General features: G+C 41.4%; 1 protein-coding gene across 2 annotated transcripts in view; it reads left to right on the top strand.

Moving 5' to 3' along the window:
- RBMS3 (RNA binding motif single stranded interacting protein 3) overlaps positions 1-25106 on the top strand; it is a 712107-nt gene that overhangs the window by 107058 nt on the left and 579943 nt on the right. For both annotated transcript variants that reach the window (XM_030490138.1, XM_030490143.1), the window contains exon 2: positions 6978-7046. In XM_030490138.1, the coding sequence (XP_030345998.1) occupies positions 6978-7046 (69 nt within the window). The remainder of the gene's footprint in view (positions 1-6977; positions 7047-25106) is intronic.

Raw genomic sequence — 25106 nt, forward strand, 5'->3', positions numbered from 1 at the left:
TGAAGGAAGCAAGGAATCATATATATTTATGGCACAGGAGTGAAAATGGCTTCATGGGTGAGCAGCACATCTGTAATGAACAGGCTTCAGTGGGGTTTGTCTCCCCATGAAGCCAGGTGTAATACCAGATTGGAAGCACAGGGAGACCCTTTCCACTAAGCTGACTCCTCTGTTCTGTTGGGATGACGTTTGTGACAAAGACCTGTGAAGGATTTAGAATCATTAAGTGTGCAGGTCTTACCTCACACAGAGAATCAACAAGACTTAAGGATGTCTGAGAGAGTTGGGGCTGTTCAGCCTGGAGAAGAGAAGGCTGTGTGGTGACCTCATAGCAGCCTTCCAGTATCTGAAGGGGGTCTACAAGGATGCTGGGGAGGGACTCTTCCTTAGGGACTGTAGTGCTAGGACAAGGGGTAATGGTTTCAAACTTAAACATGGGAAGTTTAGATTAGATATAAGGAAGAAGTTCTTTACAGTGAGGGTGGTGAAGCACTGGAATGGGTTGCCCAGGGAGGTTGTGGATGCTCCATCCCTGGCGGTGTTCAAGGCCAGGTTGGACAGAGCCTTGAACCACGTGGTTTAGGGCAAGGTGTCCCTGCCCATGGCAGGGGGGTTGGAACTAGATCTTAAGGTCCTTTCCAACCCTTACGATTCTATGATTCTATGATTCTATGTCCGGAGCCAAACCAGAGGCAGGATAGATTGATATGTAGGTATGGAGTTTATGTTGTTTCAATAGGTATTACTAGTTCAAATTTCAGACTCCGTAAATCCTCTAAGCACTATTTTTGATCAGATAGATAGAATCAGAGAATTTGCACGTTTTGTATTTGACTTGTATATAGAAATTAAGAATTTGATATTTTCTATACTGCATTGTTGTGGCATAAGCTCAATAAATAAAAAGAAATAAAATCCAGTACTTCAATACTTAGTCCCCTCTGCCCCCCAATCTGGTAATGCAAAAGGACTTCACCCACTATTTGTTTCTTGAAAGTCATAGAGGACATTATAGCCCTTTATAGTATGAGAGGTTAAAACTTCATTTTTTCACTTGTGTTTATTTTCATAAACTCCTGCTGTGAAGGAGAATAAAATAAACAAGTGAACCCAAAAGCCTGTATCTGTCAATAAGCAGCCATTGTATATTGTTCTTTTTCAACATAACATTACTGGTTCCTCTTTGCAAAAGTCACAGATGAACAAAACTCCATGAAAAAAGAAAGCAAACTTCAAAGAACGAACTATCTTACAGTGTTGTCAGATGTCATTATTTGTTCTGCAAATGAATTTTTGAATTTAAGGAAAAATCAGAGAATTTCCATAGCAAATAATAGAAAAAAGTAATCTAGATATTAGACAGTGCATAATATATCCTAAGTTTGATGTCAGTCTTCACGTAACCAGCTTCACGCTATACTCTTTAAACAAGCAACATTTCCAGTAAAACTGATGAGCAAGATACCTGCTGAATGTCAGCAAGATTTTAGGCCAGGAAATTGAAGAGCCCAGGAATAGGTTATCTCAAAGAACTACATGTATAAGTCTAAGTAGTTTTTTCTCTGGGGGAAAAAAGAAGATTAAATGTTTAGCATTATCTTTTCTCTATTATATTTTCTCTATTTTTACTAAAAATGTTTTTCCCCCTTACTGCCCAGCCAAAAAATTGTAAGTAAGTCCTAAAAGTCAAGACAGCATTTCACATCTCTACCACTGAGCTGCAGGTGAAAGATTAACACAGTTTGTAGGAGGTCACATGGCAGTTCAAAAGTACTCTGATTACATAGCAAATTGCTACCATAATAACCCTTTAAACCCTAGAAGAAGACAAATTGCCTGTGTCCCTTGGTAGGAAGAAGAACAGGAGTGTGGGTAGATTTAATTTCACCAAACATTAGCCGTCCAAAGTTAGATGTCTCAATTAAACTGGCTGCTTAGCCTTTCTCTCCAGTGAGTGGATAGAAAGAGACAGGAACTGCCAGACAGTAATTCATCCTATCTTAAGATACTTTTTCAAGCTAATGGGATGAATTGTCATGCCCATCAGAAGGCTTTGTAAGCTTATTTGGCTGTAGAACAAGTTCTAAACCTTGGCTTTGTTATCACAATATGTACTCTATTTTGCTTTTAGAATCTTAGAAACATACAATGCTTAGGGTTGGATAGGACCTTAAGATCATCTAATTCCAACCCGCCTGCCATGGGCAGGGATGCCTCACACTAGACCATGTTGCCCAAGGCTCTGTCCAGTCTGGCCTTGAACACCCCCAGGGATGGAGTATTCACCACTTCTTTGGGCAATGAAACATTATTGAGTAATGACATCTGTAACTGTTACTCCGTGCTCTGCTTTTCTTCCCTAATTTTGCAGCATGGCCTTACATTGAAGCTCTCTTTGATTGAATGAAAAATTATTTATGGGTGGCATATAATCTTGGCTTGTACTGTGTACAGCCATTAATAGACTTAGCCCAAGAATGAAATAATAACGTATCTTTTAATGAGCTCTCCTATTAAGCTGTACTCAAATTTCCCTGTATCCTCCTAAAACTTTTTGTGTGGCTTCTAGCTATCTTATCTACTGTGTTCAATAGTAGTATCTTATGAGAAAATAATTTTCCTGCAAACTGAGTAAGGAACAGCAGCTTTGCACATACACTGCGTCATTTGCTCTTCTTTTATCTGTGCTCTTCTTTTATCTTCTTTTCACTGTTGCTATGAAAAGTACTTTTTTCCTACTCTCACTAGGATTTGGAGGTGGTTTGGTGTTTCATCAGCATCCTTCTCATTCAGGCTCTGTGCTTGAAGCACACACTGCACCTGAAACTACAGATTTCATTATCTTGTACCAACTGCTGTCTGCTGGCAGCAGTGTGCAGACCACCAATTTTCCTCTCTTCTTTTTTCCCATAGCTTCCATCTCAGATACCAAACCTCACATGTCCAGTTACCAGTTTTATTGCCTTGAGAAGTACAGTCTGCTAGGAAAATTGTTACACCTTTCTAAAGTTTTTGGTAGAAGTTCACTGGTCTTTTAAAATGACTGGTGATCACCTGCAGCTGTGTGAGTTTAACCTCTCTTCACAGGTGAGGGGAATGAGAAGGAGGGGCAAGGACATAAGGAACCACTTGGGCAAGCAGGTGATTAGAGCAGTCAGTCCTAATTAGTTATTAATACTTGGGTGGGGTGGGGTTTGTACCTGAGAGGCAGTTCTCAGGGAGCAGAAATAGGTTGGAAGGTAGAAATGCCAGATGTAAAATTAGCTAAGAGTGGAGGCTTGCTGTGGGCCCTGGAAGAGCTGGGGGCTGCTTGGTGTAGGTGTTTCAAATTGTGTTGTCAGGGAGCTCTGCAAGACCAGAGAGGGAGTTTGTGATCAGAACTTGCGTTAGTTGTGCCAGAGGGTGAGTCCTTAAACTCCTTCTTTTTCAGAACAAAAAGAGATGGTGAAGGTGATTTTAAGTGAAGGAAGGGATGTGGCTTAAGGGGCTAAATGCAGCCCATGTTCTCACTGATAAAATATCTAGTGAAAATGCCACACCCTGAGGTCCCCTTTGTGGTGCAAACTGCATGCAGAAGTTCTTCTTCCAGGAGAGCATGGTCTAGCTTGTGATCTTGGCTGCAGTATGAAAGGTCATACTCCTAAAGGTAGGTGGTTGTCCAGTTTCTACTGATGGAAGTGAAGTGGGAGTGAGAGTGTGCATGTATATGTGTGTTTGGAGTTTGTTCATGCATGTTTTCCGAAATCACCTGCCTGCAGTATTTTAACTGCTGAGGCAAGTAGGAAATGTGGTCTAGCCTTCAGGTTTTTTCCTGTTGCCCCTTAGAACTTGGCAAGAAGCTGAGATACTATTTTCTAGATCTTTCAATATCTACTTCAAATGATCTGATAAAGAAGCTCCTGTATGTGAGCAGTGTAAGTAAGCCTTTGCTCTAAAACCTTGGAACATGCAAGTGACCTTAGTCATTGATTTATGAATGGAGGGAAAAAAACTGGGAGGAGTGGGAAAATACTGATTTAAGACCTCTTATATTACTATTTCTACAATTATCTTTTTAAAGTGCTTATCTCTTAATCAAATTGGAAGATGGAGGTCAGCTTCAAAATACTTCTGAGGTTCTGGTCCTTTCTTGTTTGTAAAGTTAGACAAAAAATCATCTTCTGCCTTTGTCTTTGGAGATATTTGTCTGCTGGCTGTCTGGCCTGGAAGGATTCTCTTGTTTCTCTGTAATTTTGCGATACTGTTTCTCTATGGGATATCTTTATTTGAGATGTCCTTGAAACTGAGGTGGAAGAGTTCAAAAGAGTGACTGCTGTAGAGGAAATGTACCTACTAGAAGTAATGGGTGTTGGAATAAGTGATAAACCCAAAGACTCTTCCTCTGTTTAGACAGGAGGAATATTTAGGATTTATTGGAAAATACCAAAGGCAGACATACATTTTATATATATAAAATATGTATAATTATATATATGTGTAAATAGAAAGGTGTATTGTGCTTGTGGAAAGGCATCTTGCTGGAGAACAACTTCCAGATGCTTCCAGAAAAACTCCAGCTATTGTTATTCAACTTATTTACAGATTGACCAGTCTTTCTTCTGAAGCAGATGGGCATAGTTTTGATAAGGTTTTATAAAGCTGAAATCAGCATTGTTGTACTGTTTTTTCTGAAGTTTGTATCAAAAGAAAGTGTTATTCTCTTGCATGGCTTATCCCTTTATTAAAAAGTGCCTATGCTTCTAAGGGTGTCTAGTAGAAGCTAAATACACTATACAGGAATGCTAATAATTACATTTGTAAAATAGCTGGTTTTTGATTAAACTAACACAAAAGCACAATTACTGCAGTGGCTGTTTCCCATTAGTGGGAATGACATGTTAGCTTTAGAATATGTAATGAGTATAAGCCCTAGTGGTTATAATTGGCATAGAAATGTACTACATCCTTGGATGTTAAAAGCCATAAGCTATCTATTTTCATACTTACAGAGAGTATACTAGACTGTGGTATGAATCTCACATGGATTGTCTTACTTGCATTTTTTAGTATAATTTATGCCCATATGGTTCAAATATAAAACTGTCCCCCTGTTAGCATCCTGCTGGTGACACAATGTACTGATAAATTAGTATCTCATGTCTGGAAAGGCTGCTTGGCTGCAGATCTTGTGAGTAGGTAACTCAAATCTACTTGATCTTCCTGATACACATAGCCTTGTTGCAACAAGTTTTCTGTAATACCTGAGCTAACACAGTATAATAGTGATGTACTTGCGAGATATGAATGTGCGGTGTGGTGTTTTGATACTTCTGTAATATTAAAGGCAGTTTGATTATAAGGTTGCTCAAAGCTCTATCCAGCCTGGCCTTGAACACTTCCATGGATGGGGCATCCACACCTTCTCTGGGCAACCTGTGCCAGTGCATCACCACCCTTGTAGTGAAGAATTTCTTCCTTATACCTCATCTAAGGCACATGCAGGATAGGGAGGTGATTTGAGACAGCTGGTACAGCTTCACCAAGAGCAAGTGACTTGTTTCTCACCTAGGCAAAGGAAAATTATAGATGAATCTGCCAAAGGCAGAACTTTCACCATTTTTAAGATGCTGATCAGAGCAGTTGCACATGTTGAGACACAGTTCTGTGGTGTCAGTAGTCTCAGCATGCATTGTGGCCCTTGCTTTGTTGTACGTCATGGGTTCCCTACTCATGCTGTGGCAGAGACACTCACAGCTACCCACAAAACTGTGATGCCAAGTGCAAGGTCCTGCACCTGGGTCAGGGCAACTCCCAGTATCAGTACAGGCTGGTGAATGAAGGAAGGAAGAGTACCCCAGAGGAGAAGGACTTGGGGGTACTGGTGAATGAAAGGCTGGACATGAGCTGGAAACATGGATTTGCAGCCCAGAAGGCCAGTTGGATACATCCAAAAGAGCATGGCCAGCAGGTCAAGAGAGGTGATTCTGCCCCTCTGCTCTGCTCTGATGAGACTCCACCTGGAGTCCTCAGTACAGGAAAGATACAGGCCTATCAGAGAGGGTCTTATGAAAGGAGGGCCACAAAAATGATCAGAACATTTCTTCTACGAGGAAAGGCTGAGAGAGTTGGGTTTGTTCAGACTGGAGAAGAGAAGACTCCAGGGAGACCTTATTGTGGTGTTTCAGTTCTTGAAAGGGGCTTAGAAGAAAGATGGGGAGAAGGTTTTTAGCAGGGCCTGTTGTGACAGGATGAGGTGTGGTGGTTTAAAACTAAAAGAGGGGAGATTCAGGCTGGATGTGGGGAAAAATTCTTTACAATGATGGTAGTAAAATAGTGGCACAGCTTGCCCAGAGGCGTGGTGAATGCGCCGTCCCTGGAGACATTAAAGGCCAGGCTGGATGTGGTTCTGAGCAACCTGATCTAGTTGGAGATGTCCCTGCTCATTGCAGGGGCATTGGACTAGGTGTGTTTTGAAGGTCCCTCCCACCCCAAAGCATTCTATGATTCTAAATCTCCCCTCTTTCGATTTAAAGCCATTCCCCTTTGTCCTAGCCCTATGTGACCTTGTAAAAAGTCCCTCTCCAGACTTCTTGTAGGCCCCTTTTAGGCACTGGAAGACTGTTATAAGGTCTCCCCAAAGCCTTCTCTTCTCCAGGCTGAACAAGCCTGACTCTGAGCCTTTCTTCATAGGAGAGGTGCTTCAGCCCTCTGGTCATCTTCATGGCCCTCCTCTGGACTCGTGCAAGCAGGTCCACATCCCTTTTGTGTTGGGTCTCCCAGAGCTGAACACAGTACTGCAGGTGGTGTCTAACGAGGCAAATTCAGCAAACTTTAATCTATGTGATTTTAATGCTACTGTATCGTATTTATTGTCTTGAGTTTTTTTGTTTAGGTTTTCTTTTTTACTATATGAGTTTACATGGTTGAGATTGGTGAAGCTGACTGTGGGTATGACAGATGTTGGTGAATACTTGACATGTCTATCTTTTACTTTGCAGAGAACTACAGCCAACAAGACTTCTGGTGCTCCTTCCTACAGCAGATGGTCCAGTTCACAGCCCCATCAGGTAACATGTCCTTGTCAAAAAGTATATGCAGTGCACGTTGGCACATGCTTTCTTTTAAAATGAATCTGTGAGGAGATCTGAGAGTGTTTATCTACCTGCATTTGGTCAAGTGGGTCATGCTGATCTCTGAGGTTGTTGTGACAGGGTATCCTGTGGCAAATTTAGATGTGGTTGCTGCTCATGGAGGAACTTGTACAGCTGTGATGATTCCTATGCAGTGGTGCCTCTCTGGGTTGTCAGGGATGGTTATTATGGCTAGATCCCACTATGCTTTGTGTCTTGTCACTTAAGCTAGAAGTGTTTGCTCTTTGGCACACATGTTGTGTGTCCCATCCCCCCAGTATATTTTGCACTACTTAAAATGGCTGAGTTGTGAAGTGGTTACAATGGACAAAACTTTTAGAGTAACTTGTTCTAAATCTGGACTGAACCTGGAAAGCTGTTCAGTGATAGCCAGGAAGCAATATTATTGTTAATGATATTTTTGATAAGAATTTGAATGATATTCAGGGTTTCTGTTACTTTACCAAAACCAGGAGGTGGATTTTTTTTGACTATAGACAAAGACATGGCTTGCTTTGTAATCAAAGCACAATGTGTTTCAACTGAAACAACTTCCTCTTTAAAAACTCTTCAAGTGTTTGTTCAGCATTGATCATATTAACATTGTTTTCCCCTCAGCTTCTACTTTTAGTTTCTTTCTCACCGCTTTCTACCTTCACTTCCTCTTAAGAAAACCAAAAAACAACACTCCTCCCCCCACCTGCACAAGGTAAAAAGGCAAATTCTTTTCAGTGGCTACTTGCCCCATCCTAGAGGATCAGATGGTGAGCAAGAAAGTTCTTGGAATATCACTAATATATACTAGGCTGAAACAGCAATGACTGTTCCCCTCTTCTGTGTGTCTGCAGTTGCCCGTTGATGTGTGTCTGTTAATGGGAGATGCATTCCGAAGTCAGGAGGAGGTCATCCTAACAAATCATATGAAATGCACCTTATGCTCTACACACTTGATTTCCTTTTTGAGGAGGGAAGGGAAGATAAGTACATAATAAAGATTATTCGTAGTGTTACAACCCTGTCAAATCTCTAGCAGAGTTGAGGGATTAACTACCAGGAATGTTGTTTGAAATTGTCTAGACCATCCAGTGTCTGCAGGAAAAAATTGTTGCACTGTATTAAAGGATGCCTGTGGTAATTTTCCTCTACCTATGTTGTACCCCACACATTTTAATCTTGTCTCCCTTTGTCATTTGTACTCTAATCTCTTCTTTTTCATCCTTGTTTACTGTAAGATTTCTGTCTTCTGTGTTTTGGGCTTAATAAGCTTATAAACTTGCCTCACTGATATTACAAATACCGGTACCAACTGTGAGAATGCATAGCCATGCCGCGGTTCAGTTTGGGAGACCTGAGTACTGCTGTGCACAGTCATGAGCTGAGTGGCAAAATATTTGTATTGGATCAGAGGTTTATATTCAGCCTTGCAACTTGCCATCATCTATATATAGTTTATTTAAGCATTTCTTTTAAGATGGCTTTCCAGGAAAGGAAAAGATTAAAATTCAAATTCATATTGTCTGCATTTTCTTCAGTCTCATGCAGTGAAACCGGTGAAGGCTTTTCACATACATCTTACAAGGATCCACACAGAAACCTAATAGAACTACATGGCTGAGACCTTTGATGTGTCTAAAATGTTGAAAGTTAAACTGATTTCTTCCTTCCTTCCCCCAAGCTTTCTTTTTTCCATTTCCTCTATCTGTGGAAAGTTTGAAGGTCCATTGGGTGAGAGATTTGAAAGGGGTTCTGCAGGTGGGGTAAATGAGTTACTGAAAAAACACATTTTTCCCTGGCTTATTTTGCTTTGTGCTGCCCAGACATGCTTATATTTTGTGTTGGATAAGCTGAGGCATGTTTATCTCCAATGTGCTGTGTGGGGAAGGTTTTTAATAAGTTCCTACTAACTTATTGCACTCATGGACGTGTGGAATTTGCATGATCAGGGTTGTTTTTTATATGAAACTGTTCCCCTGTCCTTTGAGCCTGGGAAAGTGTCTTGTTGCAGGGGAGGCGTCCTTAAAACTTGATTAAGAAGTTCTTTCTGACTGCCCTGGGAAAGAGGCATTACTACCTGCTTCAAGCTGGCTTTTTTCAAGTACTCTACTTCCTCAATGTCAGAATAAGAAGTCAACAGTCTGAAAGGTTGATCTTTTTTGTAGCCAAGGAATTAATCTATTAAATGAAAGGACTGGGGGGTAGGCAAAATAAATCTCAGCTTCTGAACTGGCATCCGTGGAGCTGTGTTGGACTTACTGCCTTGAGATGCACTTAACCGGCTTGAGCAATGGAATCAAGAAGATACAAACTGATGCTAATGAGCTGAAATTGCCTATGCTGCTGTTGTTGGCTAGTGGCATCACTTGATGTGTGAAGTCTGCAGCAATTTTGTGGGAAGCTCTGAGGTGAACTTGGTCCTTCTGTGGTAGTCTGAAGACTGTGTGTGCTTCCTGAAGTGCAACTTGCTCTTACTGCTGATGAAAATGAAGGAGGAAGTGGCACTTTATCAGGCATGATGGTATAGCTGATTTCTAACATGATGCTGCTTTAGCTCAGTGGGGTGGCAGCCAAGACAGAGTGTCTTACAGTGATGGCATACGCAATGTGTCTCATTAGGAATCCTAGGTACAAAGGCAGAGTGGGATACAAGGCGCTCAGTATTGCAGCTCAGCTGTCCCTAAAAGTGGTTTTAATTTTAACAATTCACTCATTAACAGTAATGACTTGAGAATAAGTGCTAGAAAATATTGGTGTGATATAGCCAGAGTAGATATAAAAATGAAGAAGGAAAAAAAAGAATGAATTTATTCCTTAGAACAAGAGAAGGAATGCAACATTTCAGATGCCACCTTAAGGTTGAGGGATTGAAAGAAACCATAGGTGAAGTATCCTAAAAGAAAGAATGGGACAACAATCCTTCTAGCTTGCTTATGTCCCTAATGTTGACAAGAGACAAAAAGTGGGCAGCACCTAAGCCAGTGTTTACAAATCCAGTTTCCATGCAAGCAAAAGACAGTGATACCTTCCCTTTGGATGACTGAGAGAGGCTTTTCTTGCTCATGGGCACACTAGGGAGCTGGTGAGGTCCAACAGTTCATTTGGTCCCCACTGTTTTCTGGCATCTCAGTGACAATATTCCAGGTCTCTTGCACAAGGGTTGTTAGCAGCAGTGTCTTTAGAGATGCGTAGGTTATATTACTTTCTAGAAATACATGAGTGAATCTTTAGCATTAGGTGCTAAATGAGTCTGCAGAATAATTGGTGTGTCTTAAATGCTATTAAAAATAATATAGAACCATTCAGCATCTTTCCTTTCCCCTTATCTATTAACAAGACATTAGCTTCTGTGCTAATGAAGTAAAAATGCGGAAAGTGAATATGTCCGAAGGGCTGCCGGACAGCAGGACTCTCGCCTAAACTTCCATGATGTTCCCGTCTGGCTCTGCTGCTGCTTTGTTACAGAATTATTGCTCTGGTGTTGGCAACACACATTTCTTGCTTTCTTGGCAGATAGTCAGAGCTTTGTCCATTGCTGAACTTGGCATCAGTGACTTAATTAAGGTCGGAATGTGGATTTGTTTTCTTCAGTATCCTGCTCTTTAAACATAGAGATAAGTACTATATTTTAGTACCCAGTGGGTGACGGTTTTCTTAGGGCAATCAGAACAGACAGTGGATGTTGATAAACATTTGCTGTAGGATCTAAATTTTAAATAGGCCAACTTTTCTACTGTTCCACATGGTAGTTTATAATACAGCTTCTTCATGATTGAGATGATGGAAATACCAGTCAAGATGGAAGCTAGGGTGGGTGATATTCCACCTTTACTGTGGCCACTGTTTCATAGAATCATAGAATGGTTTGTGTTGGAATGGGCCTTAGAGATCATCCAGTTCCAACGCCCTGCCACGGGTAGGGACACCTTCCACTAGACCAGGTTGCTCCAAGCCTCATCCAACCTGTCCTTGGACACTGCCAGGGATGGGGCAGCCACAGCTTCTCTGGGCAACCTGTGCCAGCGCCTCAACACCCTCACAGTGAAGAATTTATTCCTAATGTCTGATCTAAATGTCCCCAGAGGCCCCAGAGTAGAAGACAACGTGTGTGGTATCATGGAAGTCTTCTGTGTTCATCCAGTTGAGCTGGGTTTCCACATCTCTAGCACTAGGGAGGCTGGAAGCCTCAGTCTGAAGCAGGACATGCTCCTCAATCAAATGGTTGCAAATCTTTTTGAGGTGAGCAATACCTGTTCAGTTCCCTGTGGATTTGGTTTTATTTCCTTGTACTTATTTTTAGAAATGCCTGAGCTGTTTCCCTTGGGAAAACATACTGAAACGTGAGAGCCTAAGAAGAACAGTACTGCATCAGAGAGAAGGTCCTGATACTCGGCCTCCAAAGAGGCCAAGCATCAGTGTCTAAAGGAGAGCTTATGAGCAGAGCAGGTCTACTTCTGCCAGGGTCCTGGGAGTTCTCAAAGGCTTCAGTGGCTGGGAACCATCTCTGCTGGAACCCCCCCCCCCACCGCCTCGTGCCAAGGCCCCAGAGGATGTGTCTCAGCTCAGGCTGGGGCCTTCAGTCCCTGCCTGAGCCATGTTGTAGCTGAGCCTGTCCCCATCTCCTGGATGGGTCTGGGACCTGCACTGCAGAGAGTTGCACTCCTGGGTGGACCCCTTAAACCTGGGGCATCACTTGTCATACAGACTTGTAGGCATCACATAGCGTAGCCTATTCCATTTCTATTCTAGTTTAGAGTAGTCCCTTCCATGCCATGATGCTCCATCCCATTCCATGCCCTAAGCTCACCCTGAGCTGGATAACAATGGCACTGTTATTCCCTTGCAATGCCAGGGGTTTTCAGCTGCAAAAACACTTTCATGGACACAAATCACAAAGCTTACAAGTGGAAACAGGATTTTATTTTATCATTCCATTTTATTTTGGTTTGGTTTCTTATATTTTATCTTATGTTATTTTTTATGTTATGTTATAGGGTTTAGTTTTGGTTTGGTTGCTATTTTTACTCTGTTTCAGAGCTGATGCTCACAAGCATCAACCCCTTCTAAGCACAGGCTGCTGTGCACGAGCCAGAACCCCCAGGGAAAGGGAGCCAAGGGAAGAGCAGAGCTTGCTCCCACTCTGAGCTTGCGCTGGGCAATGGAGCCAGAGAGCTCCAGGGCATGAGTGGTGCCCTGGAGGTGTGAGAGCAGCAGGCAAATACTGAGCCCAAAGGGGAGCCCTGAGAAGGGGCTGCACTCGATGCAACAGAGGACAAGCAATAATCCCCAGGGGCTACCCTGAGACCTGTGAAAGCTTCCTCCCCCTGGATGGGGGCAAAAGGGGCCACCTGCATAGAGCAAGATCAGCAGCCTTTGGGCCACAGTAGTCCAAAGAAGCCCTGTCAAGGGGCTTGCTCACTGCCGCGGAGGAAGGCAAAAAGCCCCCAGGACGCTCGCAGGCCTCTGCTGGGGGTAAAAAGCCTTCCCTCCCCAGCTGCAGGACACGAGGTGCCACCTTCATGGTGCATGAGCAGCAGGCACTAACACAGCCAGAACGGACCAGAGGAACCCTGACAAGTGGTCACGCTCAATGCTCAGAGGAAGGCAAAAACCCTAGGGGACCAGTGCCAATTCACCACTTCTTAGAGCAGGGAGATTGGTAATAGTGAGTTTCCTTCATGGGATCTGGAACGTTACCTGAACACCAAGGTTATTGGAGCACTTATTAGCAATGGCTCAGAAGATTCATTCCTGTGAAGTGACTTTTCTTTTAAACTAGTGGAAGATACCTAGCTCCAAATAGTATAAATGTTCCTGTATTTGTCTGTTTTGAATCTTGGGTTTTTTCCCTTCAAGTCCGACTTGGAAAAAGTCAGTATTGAGAAAGTCACTGTGTCCCTGATGACTCGGCTGTTTGTCTTTCTGCTGAGCACTGCAAACTGTGGCAGTAAACCTTAGGTTAAGTGCCTGTCCACTAGAAAATGCCCTGAGAACACCAACAATTTTCCCAGAAGCCACTGAACAGCTGTCAAATGGCAACAACATTTCTTCACTGTTGACCTAGGCTTGAGCTGCACCAGTCTGCTCCTCTAAATGAGTGACTTAGTCCAACTACTAGGATTAAACCTTATTATAAAGGTCAAATGAGATCTGGCAACTTTCCAAAAGCAGACCAGACAATCCAAGCCATGGAAATATGTTACTGCCTCCTGGCACTTGGCATATCACCAAAAAACTAGCAAAATTCAGTGGGCTTAATCGGAGTTAATGAGGGAAATTTGTCAGTTTTGCAATAAATTGAGTATAAAATCCCTAAATACCTCCTTTCCATCATACATCTTTTCGGACCTATACATATCTCTAACCATGCATCATCATAACTTTGCAACGTTTGAACTTGGGTCTCATTGTGCTTTGATCTTAGCTGCATTTAGTTTTAAATCATCTTTGGATAAGCACATGGAATAAAATCGCGTATGGAATAAAAAAAACCTGAGTTCTTTTTCGTCATGTTATCAAATGGGCTCATGGAATTTCAGCGAGGCTTACCTTAGATAAGTCAAACTTGAATTTGAGGTGGAGGCAAGTTTAACTAGTTAAATACTCATTGAAAGGCATGATGTATAAAAGAATTAGTATACTTATAAGCTCAGTGAGGGATCGGAAGAAACAAATATCTGTGGTCAGTACTCCAAGTTTGCTGTTCTTATTCTGTCCATCGTATATTCCATGCTACTAACATTATAGCTTTTTAGGATTTTGTCTGCTGTTAATAAAGTAGGTAGCCAAGTCAAGTACAAACCTGACTAATAGGCATGGGTTTTCTTGTGTGTCTCGCCTCTTGTAGCACTTGCTCATTTCTTCTGCTGGACGTTGCTGGGTTCTTTCCGTGAACTGGAAACCCAGTGTTAAAGTCTCTGCTTGACTCCAAAGTTTGATGCTCTCTCAGTAAAATCTGAGGACCACTGCTCCTAGCATGATTCTTTTGGTAAGCCGTCATAAGAGGAGACTGAACCTGGCACCTGTTTTAAAGCGATGTGAATCTGCAACCTGTGCCAACAAACCCAACTTCACCAAGGTCATTGGCAAAGGCAGAGCAGACCTGTTAATCTCCGTGACTGCTATGCAGGTAACAAGAGAGTGGCACACTGTGTTGGCTACTCAGCTAAATGCATAGGTACAGCAAGATGTGTAAGCTATTTTTATTGTATGAAGAGAGCTCAGCCAAATGAGACTTAGGAGCTGTTGTATCTGTTGCCAAGCAAAGTACAACATAAACTTAATTTGAATAGCTAAGGCATTTTTAAGCAGAATAAGGAGGGAACTAAAAAAGGATACTTTCTTCAGGTCAGTGGCAATATATGAGTTAATGTACATAGTGTCATTCAAAGGTTCTTCATCCAAGAGTGTTACCTGTTAATGTTGGCAAAATTACCAAGCAGCCCACTGAATTGAATGTAAGACTGTTTCATAAGTTGCAAGCAAGATGAGACCCTATGCCTGGAGGGAAGCAATAGCAGTAGATAAGATCTAACCCCATTCTTCCTCTTACTGCTTGTGGAGAAACACTTTACCTGGTAGCATCAGTACTCTTTATCCTTCTGTGTTAGCAATTGCGTATCTTTTGAAAGAAACTAAAACTTACATTAAGAAAAAGGTATTTAAAAGCAGGGCTTATGCTGTATGGGTTAGTGTAAATGACAAAATGCAGGTTAACTGTCCTCTGCGGTCTATATAACTGGTCCCTCTAGACCACTCTGTGGGTTGGAGATATATATCCTTCACCAAACATGGGATTTGGGCATTAGTTCCTATGACACAACAAGTATGTGAGTCTAGTATTACAGCACTTGAAAGTCTGGAGAGTGCATGCTTTGCAGAAATTATGGTGACCTAAGTATTGATAACTAATTATGTTAAATTTCTCCTGATTATGGTATATAAACCTGAAACTTTAGGTGTAATGGTTATGGAAACAAAAGAGGGCTCTTCTAAGACATATATAATATTGTGTTTTCTCCTCTATGAGTGTGAGAGGACAATATAGCGGGTTTTCTTTCTTATCATTAGTCAGTCAGAGATACCATTGGTGTTTTGTTGCACTTTCAAGTTGAGGTTCAGAAGATTCCATCTATAGCTAATCTCAAAATCAGCATGCAGGGGCAAAACTTTTGTTCAGAATGTTTCTAAACAGCTGCCCTAACAGAATTTTTTTCTAGACTCACTAACTTTTTTACTCTATTCACTTGTTATGTAATTATTTTTGATGACAAATACCAAATGAGTGTATTATGCTAAGAGTCTGCGCTGTGTGCTCAGCTTTGCCTAGAGAAGTGTGTGTGCTGGGAAAGAGGGAAAGTAATAGCATTTGTTATGACTTCCATAGACATGAAACATTTCCAAAAAGTATCTGTCAGCTGCAGTTATTTTGACACTCAGAACTATTTTTTTCCTAGAAGGAGATTTTATATGGTTTAAAAAGACTGAAATCAATAGGGTTCTACTAATTTTAAACCAATAAACTCAAAATTCTCCCTGTCTCACATACTGTGTTGTGACTGAAAGCTGCCCTCCCTCTTTTGGAAGCCTCATTTTAAAACTGTGGAGAGTCAATTTGAGAACTTCCTGGAATGTTCCTCCCATAACTCTTTTGCCTGTTTTTTCTTAGTAGAATATCAATAAGCTTAACTTATCTGTGAATGCTGACTACTCCCTATAACATGGACTACTTTGACCAAATTTGGTTCCTTGAACCTTCCTGACGTTTCTATGTGAGTTGTAAGACTGCAGCAGAGGAGTGGGAATGCCACACCAAAGCAAAGCATGAGATCACTCTTCACTAGCCATCAGGCAATTCATTGGGGAGAATGATGTTATGGATTTCCTAACAATGAGGCAAATGTTGTTGATACCTTTTTTTCCAAAGAATGAGGCTAAACTTTCTCTCCTGTGCAGATTTCCTGGTTAAGGGATGAGCTCACTCCAGAGCTTAAGGAATAATTAGATTAAAGTCAATCAGCTGCAAGACATGTGAACATTCACTACCAGGCTTAATTAGTTTTGTTCTTAGAACAGCTACACAGTTGAATTCTAAAAAAAATTCTATATTGGATTGATTGAATTCAGAACTCTTTAAATCTGTGAGTCTTTTAAGGAAACTATCTCTTTTCTGCATCTAGCAACATTATTCCTCGCGCTTCTCAAGTTGCAGTTCTTGTCAGATAAGCTTCAAATAAAATTGTTTGAAATGGCACATAATCTTATAGTGGGGTCTTTCCATTACACTGTCTGTAGTATCCCCTGATGTGTGCGTGTTGACTAATGGCAAGGATTGACAAAGGATTTTACACATGAACATCTTGCCTCATGTTCTATTAAATGTTGTTTGATATCTTCTGTTGTAGACTTCTTGGTTTTGACTTTGCTATGACATCTTCTTAAAAGAAAAAATCTGCCAGCAGATGATGTTTTAACACTTGTCAGCAATTTGTCGTGATTCTTCTTACTTTAGATTTAATTGTTCTTGGAATGAACAGTTCATAGAGATTTCTTAAAAATTCTGCTTTCTGGTTAATGCAATCAATTTGATGCGAAAGATAATCAGTATGACAAGTTGCAGCCTACATGTATGGTACTGTGTTCCCCTCCACTTTATTCAGCGTTTTTAGAGATTGGAAGATACGTGGGAGCAGAGAAGTTGAAGTTATTTATAGGAGACTTTTGCCCCCCCCCCCCGCCCTAGTTAAAAGTGACAGATGGACTCTGCTCTTCGTGCCTCTCATCTTTCATACTCCTGAAGCCTTAAACCTGGAAAGGAAATGCAACCAAAAGACTGTGGCTGGATCTACCATCAGCTGCACTAACAAAGGGGTTGATGATTTTCCAGAGCAAACATTAGCTGAGGGGTAAGGCTAACCTTTGGAGGAGAAACAGCTGGCATTGAGCCTTGTTCAGGGGCAAGTCTGGGTTGGGGGCATGTCTAGGGAAGATGGTCAGATCAGGGCTGATGACATAGAACTGTGCCTCTGCTTTTCTAAACAAGGTCCTGACAAAAAGTTCTCTAAACCTTTTCACCTTTCCTATTTTTCACATGAAAGAGAACAAAGCTGGCTGATGGATTGTTTTAATAATCTCAATGATGATCATTCTGTTTGATAATTAACCATGCAAATCTGAAAGAAACAATAGGTGGATCAACAAAAATAGATCTGCAGGCTACATTTGGAGGAATAGCTGAAAAACCTAATTGGGTTAGGAAGATAGGTTATGCTTTGTAACGAGAAACGACAAGGCATTTTGCTGCAACTGTCATGGCAACTTTAGAGCTTCTTTATATATTCTAATTTAAAATGTATTTACCCTGTAGCAATGAAATTGCAATCTATGTATGAATCATAAAAGCTGGAGATGGAAAATACCCCTTGAACATATGGACCAGTTCCTCAACAGATACAGCTCAGTTAAAGTTAAAGAGCAGATATTCTTTCTCTTCAAAGTCAGTCTATTTGTCCTGGGTTGTTTTCTGAATGTGGACTCTATCATTAGTCTTTTTTTCCTAATCTTGGAGTTAGTCTTGGCTAAGAATTTTTCATTAAAGATCTCTGTACTGCAGCAGTTTGTGAGCTCTGCTGTATACTACTTGGCTCTGCATAAGCTTGAATAGTCATTAAACACTGGAGGAAAATTCAGTTATATCAGGATGCTTACTACTACTCATGTTTCAGGTTACAGATTAGTTACCTACTGAGTTAAGATCTTGATTGCATAAGTACTCCTTTTTTATTCAATCAAGCCATGTTGATATTTGAAATCAAACTGTACTTCTCGGGAAATGATGGGGGGGGTTTGCCATTCTGTAGGAAGTCATTCTGTATTAAGTTGTTCACTGGTTAATGCTAAGATTTGGTGGAAGCTGAAACACATGAATGTAGTGCCAGAAAGAAAATGAGACTTTTACATTGTCAGTTGAATCCAATGTGAGGTTGAATGATGGTTCCCCCAGCATATCTGGAGGTCCTGTGTCGTCTTGACCAGCTTTTAGACTAGAGGGTGATTCTTTGAGACTTGATGGGTTCCTAGCTGAAACTATTTAGCTTCCCCAAATTCACCAAAGCTTGCATCATTCTGTCCATGGTTTGGTATCCTACTGAAGGATCCTACTGTTTCCAAGGTGCATGATGACTATCTTTAGTACCCTGCAGTTCTGCAGTGTCTGAGAACATTCTGTAGAGTGACCATCACCCTATCTATGAAGTGGGCTATTAGCTTTGACTGGGATCATTTTACTAAGCACTCAGCCTTTCCCTTGTCAATCAGGTGGGTCACCTTGTCACAGGAGATCAAGTTGGTCAAGCAGGACCTGCCATTCTTGAACCTGTGCTGACTAAGCCTGATCCCCTGGTTTTCCTGCACATGCTGTGTGATCGCACAGTAATACCTGAGAGTTCACTGATGTTGGAGGCCAGGATCCTAATTACAGTCTAAATGAATTTCAGCTCTTCTAAGAAGCTGAAGTAGGGGGTAATGTAGACAAAGAACTGGATAATGCAATTCTGTGTAACCTTGGCTTAGATATTGTCATAAATCCACTGTATTTCTTGTTTCAGCTGTAGTAGCTGTGAAAGATAATTATTAATGTGGCAGGGAAAATTTTGCACAGGAGTACAAGCTTAAAGCAAACCTTCAAAAATGGAGGAAAAGCCACTACCAAGCTATTGAAAAGGCTGAAGTAGTGAAAACAGAAATCCTATAGACTTAATGGAAACAAAGTTGTAGTCAATGTTGTAAGAAGGACTTGAACAAAATGAGTTGTTCTGTTGGTTTCTTTTGCTATTGTGAATGGTGCTCAAATGGGGAAAGCATCTGAACTGCAATCAGTGAATAGCAGTGCCTTGATGGCTGAGATTGGTTTGAATTCTTCTTCATGCATATGTTAAAATACAGACATTAATTGGATAGTTGCAAAATTAAGGGAAAATTAGAATATTGTGTGCAGGTTTCTAACATAGCTATCCAAAACTTCTGGAGGAAAATGATAGTCTGGCAGAGTATCATAGAATCACAGAATGGTTTGGGTTGAAAAGGACCTTAAACATTTAGTTCCACCCCTCTGCCATGGACAGGGACACCAGTTTGTTCAAAGCCCCATCCAACCTGGCTTTGAACACTTCCAAGGATGGGGCATCCACAACTTCTTTGGGCAATATGTTCCAGTGCCTCACCACTCTCACAGTGAAGAATTTCTTCCGAATGTCTAACCTAAATCTTCCCTCTTTCAGTTTAAAGCCATTCCCCCTTGTCCTAGCTCTATGTGACCTTGTAAAAAGTCCCTTTCCAGATTTCTTGTAGGCCCCTTTTAGGCATTGGACGCTGCTCTAAGGTCTCCCCTGAGCTTTCTGTTCTCCAGGCTGAACAAGCCCAGCTCTCTCAGCCTGTCTCCATAGCAGAGATGCTCTAGCCCTCTGATCATCTTCGTGGCCCTCCTCTGTACTTCCTTCAGCACGTCCACATCCCTCTTGTGTTGGGGCCCCAGGGCTGAATGCAGTATTGCAGGTGTGGTCTCACGAGAAAATGGTCTTCTTGTGAGAATCATCTCCTTCAACCTGCTGGATATTTTCCTTTTGATGCAGCGCAGGATACAGTTGGCTTTCTGAGCTGCAAGTGCACACTGCTGGATTGTGTTGAGCTTCTCATCTACCAGCACCCCCAACTCCTCCTCAGGGCTGCTCTCAATCCATTCTCTCCCAGCCTGTAGTTGTGTTTGGGATTGCCCTGACCCAGGTGCAGGACCTTGGGGTTGTTGAACTTCATGAGGTTTGCACTGGCCCACCTCTCCAGCCTCAGGTCCTTCTGGATGGCATCCCTTCCCTCCAGTGTGTTGGCCACACCATACAGCTTGGTGTTGTCATTAAACTTGCTGCAGGTGCATCAATCCCACTGTCCATATCACCAACAAAGATGTTGAACAGCACTGGTCCCAGTACTGACCGCTGAGTATGATTATGTGTTTTAAACTTAAGGCACACAAAATTTCTTTTCATGGTTTACATTTGTGGGCAGTGAAAATAGGAAGAAAAATTGTGCTGTGTGCCTCCATACGCATGGCTGACTGTCAGAATGCGTGGTGGGGGGGAAGTGGTGTTCATCTTGCCTGTGACTTTTAGATGGGTCTCCAAAGACTAGACAAAACTCTAAGCCACTTAGAACTACTGAGCTCTATTGTCTCCTGCAGTAGAGTACTTGCTTATCCTGCTAAAGATCAAGCTCTGCTTGTATCCGTCTAATAGGAATATATTGAATCTCACATGGAGTGCAAGCAGGACTTTGATCAATACTGCACGCACTTTATTTGAGGACCTACAGCAGAGGCCCTACACTTAGAAAAACAATTGAAGTAGGTCTTGGGAACACTTGACAATGCATAAACAGATGATGTTCTGGTCTCAGTGGAAATCTAGCTGTATTGAACTGAAAATAGACCATACAAGGAGAAAATTGAAGAATATTTAGTCCTTGTAGTAGGACACTCTTTGCAGTAGGCCAGTAAGCTCTGGATTCTTTTGGAAAATAAAACTGTAATGAAACTATTTCTCTTGAAGAATGTTGTACACCTCTCCATGCTATCCAGTGAACTTCTGAAGGAGGAGCTTTTCTGTCTTACTGAGTGAAGCATACTATGGGTATCTGACAGTAAAAATTAAAAGCGTGAGTTGGACAGAAGGGGACATGGGTGCAGTTTTTCATGAGATCTTGCATTTCTTTAGGGGGAAGCATGAATCCTAGGGTTAGTTTACAGTTTGGAAAATAAATATATTACCCCCAAACTTCAATCACTTGTGTTCCCTGTTTGTCTGTGCAAACCATAAGCAAACCAACACCCCCTACACACTCCTTGCAAACCATAAACTGAAACCATAAGCTTCCAACTCTGGTTTATGCTTTGTCACTTGTCTTGGAGTTGTTGAATACTGTGCCAGTCTCCCACAGAGGTGCTGGGATCATATATATCAAGCTTTCAACCAGCAAGGATGCTCATTAAAAACTCTTATGTAACTTAGAAGTGACATAAGGGCATCTTCTGAGGGAAGGTGACCATCTGCCTGAACTCTGTCAAGGAACTGGCGGACTCATGGGTAAAAGTGGCATGGATCCTGCAATGTACTTGGGTTTTGACATTAAAATAGCCTGGCTAGAGTCCTTCACTGAAGATGCCTAAGACAAACTGAAAAACTCACTAAATCCTTGTAAGATGAGGAAAGGTCATTCTGGTGGATTAATAAGATGTTGAAAGGGTAGGAAAAAATTATTCTTTCCCACAGCAGGGAAAAGTTGTCATTGGGGTGCAATTTAGACCGGTTTTTGTGCCCATGATCAGTGCATTCCCGAATGATCTGAAAAAGGGGAATAATAGCAAGATGGTACAATTCTAGCAAATAAAGTGCTTCGGCAGAGTAGGCTGAAGGCTCAACTGCCCTGAGAAAAGTTTTAAGTGGTATATAGAGTAACAGTTCCATGGAAAAAACTAATAGAGAATCCATCTCCTGTTCTCTGACTTCTTGGGAGCCTGCAAGGTAGCTATCAGGCAGTCTGTTGCAGAGCAAAACCAAGATTATTCTCATGGAAGGAATAAATATAGAGGGCTCACTGCTGTGCAGTATTGTAAGTGCAGAAAGCATGGATAGGTTCAACACGATTAAACAAGACTTGACAAAGCCCGTATCTAACTCTTGGCTCTGAAAGCTGTCAATTTAGTAGGGATCGAAAGACAGGAATACCCACTCTGGAGTAGTACCACTCCAAGTTTACACTGTTACTTGTACCTTTTCCTGAAGCAGTTTCTACTCTTAGGACTGGAGGACTACAAGACCCACTTGGACCTTTACTCTGAATTGCCACAGCTGTTCTGTTGATACTTACGTGTGTGTTGTATACCAAAAGTGAAGGCTGTGTTAGGTTGTGAAGAATCATTTTCACATGTGGGGCAGGCCAGCTCTTCCAGCTTCTGCTTCAGTGTAGCAATAATCCATCACCACAGCATACTGTGTTTGTGTCGATATAGCAAAAAGAGAAGTAAACACTGCACAGACCCAAGTATCGAGCAACTTAAGGCTTACCACATCAAAGCCACCAATTCCCACGCTATATTTGTGAAGGAAAATTGAGATAAAGTCAGCATTCAGAAGGTGCTGGAGAACTTTGGGCTCAGCTTGCTGAGGCTTCTGGATGAATACTGGGATGCTGCTCAGCTTTGCTTTCCTTCAAGCTAGTGCCTGTGGAGATTTGCTAAACAGCCACAAACTTTAGGGAGGGGATTGGAGGGGTGGGGGGACGACACTACAAACAGTAAGTTTTGTTTCTTGCTTCTTTTTGTCCTGCAACTTCTTGTGCTTTCTCACTCAGTTAAAAAATTAACTGTGAGCTGCTTTCTGATGATTTTATAGGAGAGCCAACACCTGTATTTTTCAGAGCTGGCATGCATTTTTTGAGGGAGGCTCATTCCAGTGTCTGCCACAAGGAGGCAGAAGCATTAAATCTTAAAATACTTTTAAACCAAGTCCTTGATATGTATCTCAGTTTATTAAAACCGTGCTTTGGAGTATTTGTAGCTGCTTCTGATGCATACAGATGATTGGGGAGAGGGAAATTTTGCAGGGGAAAATCCAAAGCATCAGACAAGTTTGCGTATAGTAGGGTTTTGCTTCATGTTTTGAAAAGGTGTGAAGAGTTGTTACAAAAACATATCAGCATCAATTGAAACAAAGATCTACCCCAGACACCAGTCCTGTGACAGTTTCCCACCCTTTGCATTTCATAGTTATCACTTTTGGTCACTTTCCCTTTGTAAAGGCAAAACTCTGAAGTCTAAATCAGTGACAGTGACACATTAACATTGCAGTAATTGTATTTTCAAACATGCCTGGCTTCCTGTTCAGCTAATATGTTGCTTACTCAGCTGCTTGTGGTAATTTAGAAACGCAGCATGGCATATTCTAGTTTCTGGACTGCCTTCTTGGTGAGGATGTGGTCTGATTGCACTGTGATAATTCTCTTAGAGGAAAGCTATAGAGAATTCTAAAACGCGTGAGTGGTTTAATTGAGTGTGATCCCTGCACAGCACTACTGAATGCGAATGAAATCCCACTTGCATCCTGGTGAACAAAGTATTGAAAGCTTGATGGTGTCTTATTGTATATGCTTTTTATACTTGGTAATGCACATGAAAGAAATGGAGAAGGCGAGGTAAAATTCAAAGTGAAAGCTGGTATTTTCTCCCTAATTTGGCTTGCTTTGCTTAAGTATCAAAGCACATACGGCAGAAAGGTCACTCGGTTATCTGAAACTACTGCAACTCAATACATACCTGGGCATAATGGTACTTGTTTAAGGACACCATACCATCCGTAATGTCAGATGTTCCACCTGTTACCATCTGTGTCGGACTTCATCGAGCTGACTGTAAATACAGATCCTGTGCTGCATGCTTTAGACCGCTATCTCTGTTAATGTAAGTTAGTTCATGTGTTGAAATCCAATTAAAAGAGAAATTTCTTCCTATCTAAAAATGTGTGTGTAAAGAAAGCCTCCTCTGCCTGTAAAAGGATGTTGAAGTCTATTGTATAAAGATGTATTACAGGTTTAAATTACAGATTATGACACATCAAAGGTGCTTTCTGGTACTGTAGCAGCAATCAGATGTACAGACACTGTTTCTGTGGCTTAGTGGCTTGTAACTAAAAAGGAAGGAAAAAGGCATTTGATAGCAGATCTGCAGTTCTGTGAAACAGCATATTGTTTCACTATCAGCCTGTATGCAACCACAAATGCATATTGCTGCACTTATGCTGCAATGCACGAGCAGAGTAGTGGAGATCGTGGAATGCAGTGTGCGGTGCTATGTGGGGCTTGTAACCTTCATATGCTACAAGCACTGTTTTTATATTTTGGCAGCATATTGAGGGCATGCCTTTACGCAGCCCAAGGCTTGAATTTGGGATCACATAATCTAGGTTCTGCTCTAATTAGTTAAGTATACTGGATAGTTTCATGTGTTAATTAATAGCCAGTGAGACTGTCTAAAAGGTGGTGAGTAAATAAAGCATCAATACCTTTATATCCTTTCTTAGGTACTGTATGTATTAAGAGTTGATTATGCCTACTTTTAAATGGGGAGACCTTTGATTTTGTTTCAAGCTTTATGGAAGCTTTGGATTGAAAATAATCATATACTTCTAGTAAAATAACCTCAATAAAGTCTAGTTTCTGACCTAAAATTATCTTTCTTTCCTTACCTTTTCAGATTAAATGCAGCTTTTTCTTTTTTTGTTATTTTCATTTTATTCATTGTTAAATGTTAAAAGGGAGATAGCCAAAACAGTTTAACATCCAGGCTCTGTCTGTTGCTTTGCACTTTCTCATGCTTTCATCAAGCGCTTCCAGAAAAAAAATAATCTATGTTGTGTTGTTCTGCCATAGGTAGAATATTGGTAAACTATTTTTAGTTTACCAATATATTGGTAAACTTATCTCCTGTGAGAGGTTTCTGTCAAAAACACTGAGGAACACAAGATAAATGCTTTATATACAGAAGCTGTTTAATGTCCTGTTACAACTCAACGAGATCTATGTTGTCTTATTAATGCAAGTAATCACTTAACCTTTTTGGCAACTGACCTTTCTTCTGCTGTATTTGGGAGGATTGTTCTTGTGCATCTCAGTGCTGTGAAAACCATCATGCATGTCTGGCAGATGGCAGAGTATGTGTCTTACTGTCACATAGGAGCTGCCTTACACTCGCTTCTTCTGGTGTTGCAGTATTTTATCAGTTTCTTCAGTTAAGAATGGCCTGCCACGCGTTTTCTTTCTCATCTTGACTAGCCATAGCAATTTTAACTGCTGTTGAATTTTGCCATTTGACTGACTTCTGTGTTATGGAAATGATGTGCGATATGCCTGACTTCCCATTTCCAGGTAAATCACACAAAGACAAGGGAGCCCAGTTTACTG

Source organism: Strigops habroptila, chromosome 1 (genome assembly GCF_004027225.2).
Source record: "Strigops habroptila isolate Jane chromosome 1, bStrHab1.2.pri, whole genome shotgun sequence".
Classification (NCBI taxonomy): Eukaryota; Metazoa; Chordata; class Aves; order Psittaciformes; family Psittacidae; genus Strigops; species Strigops habroptila.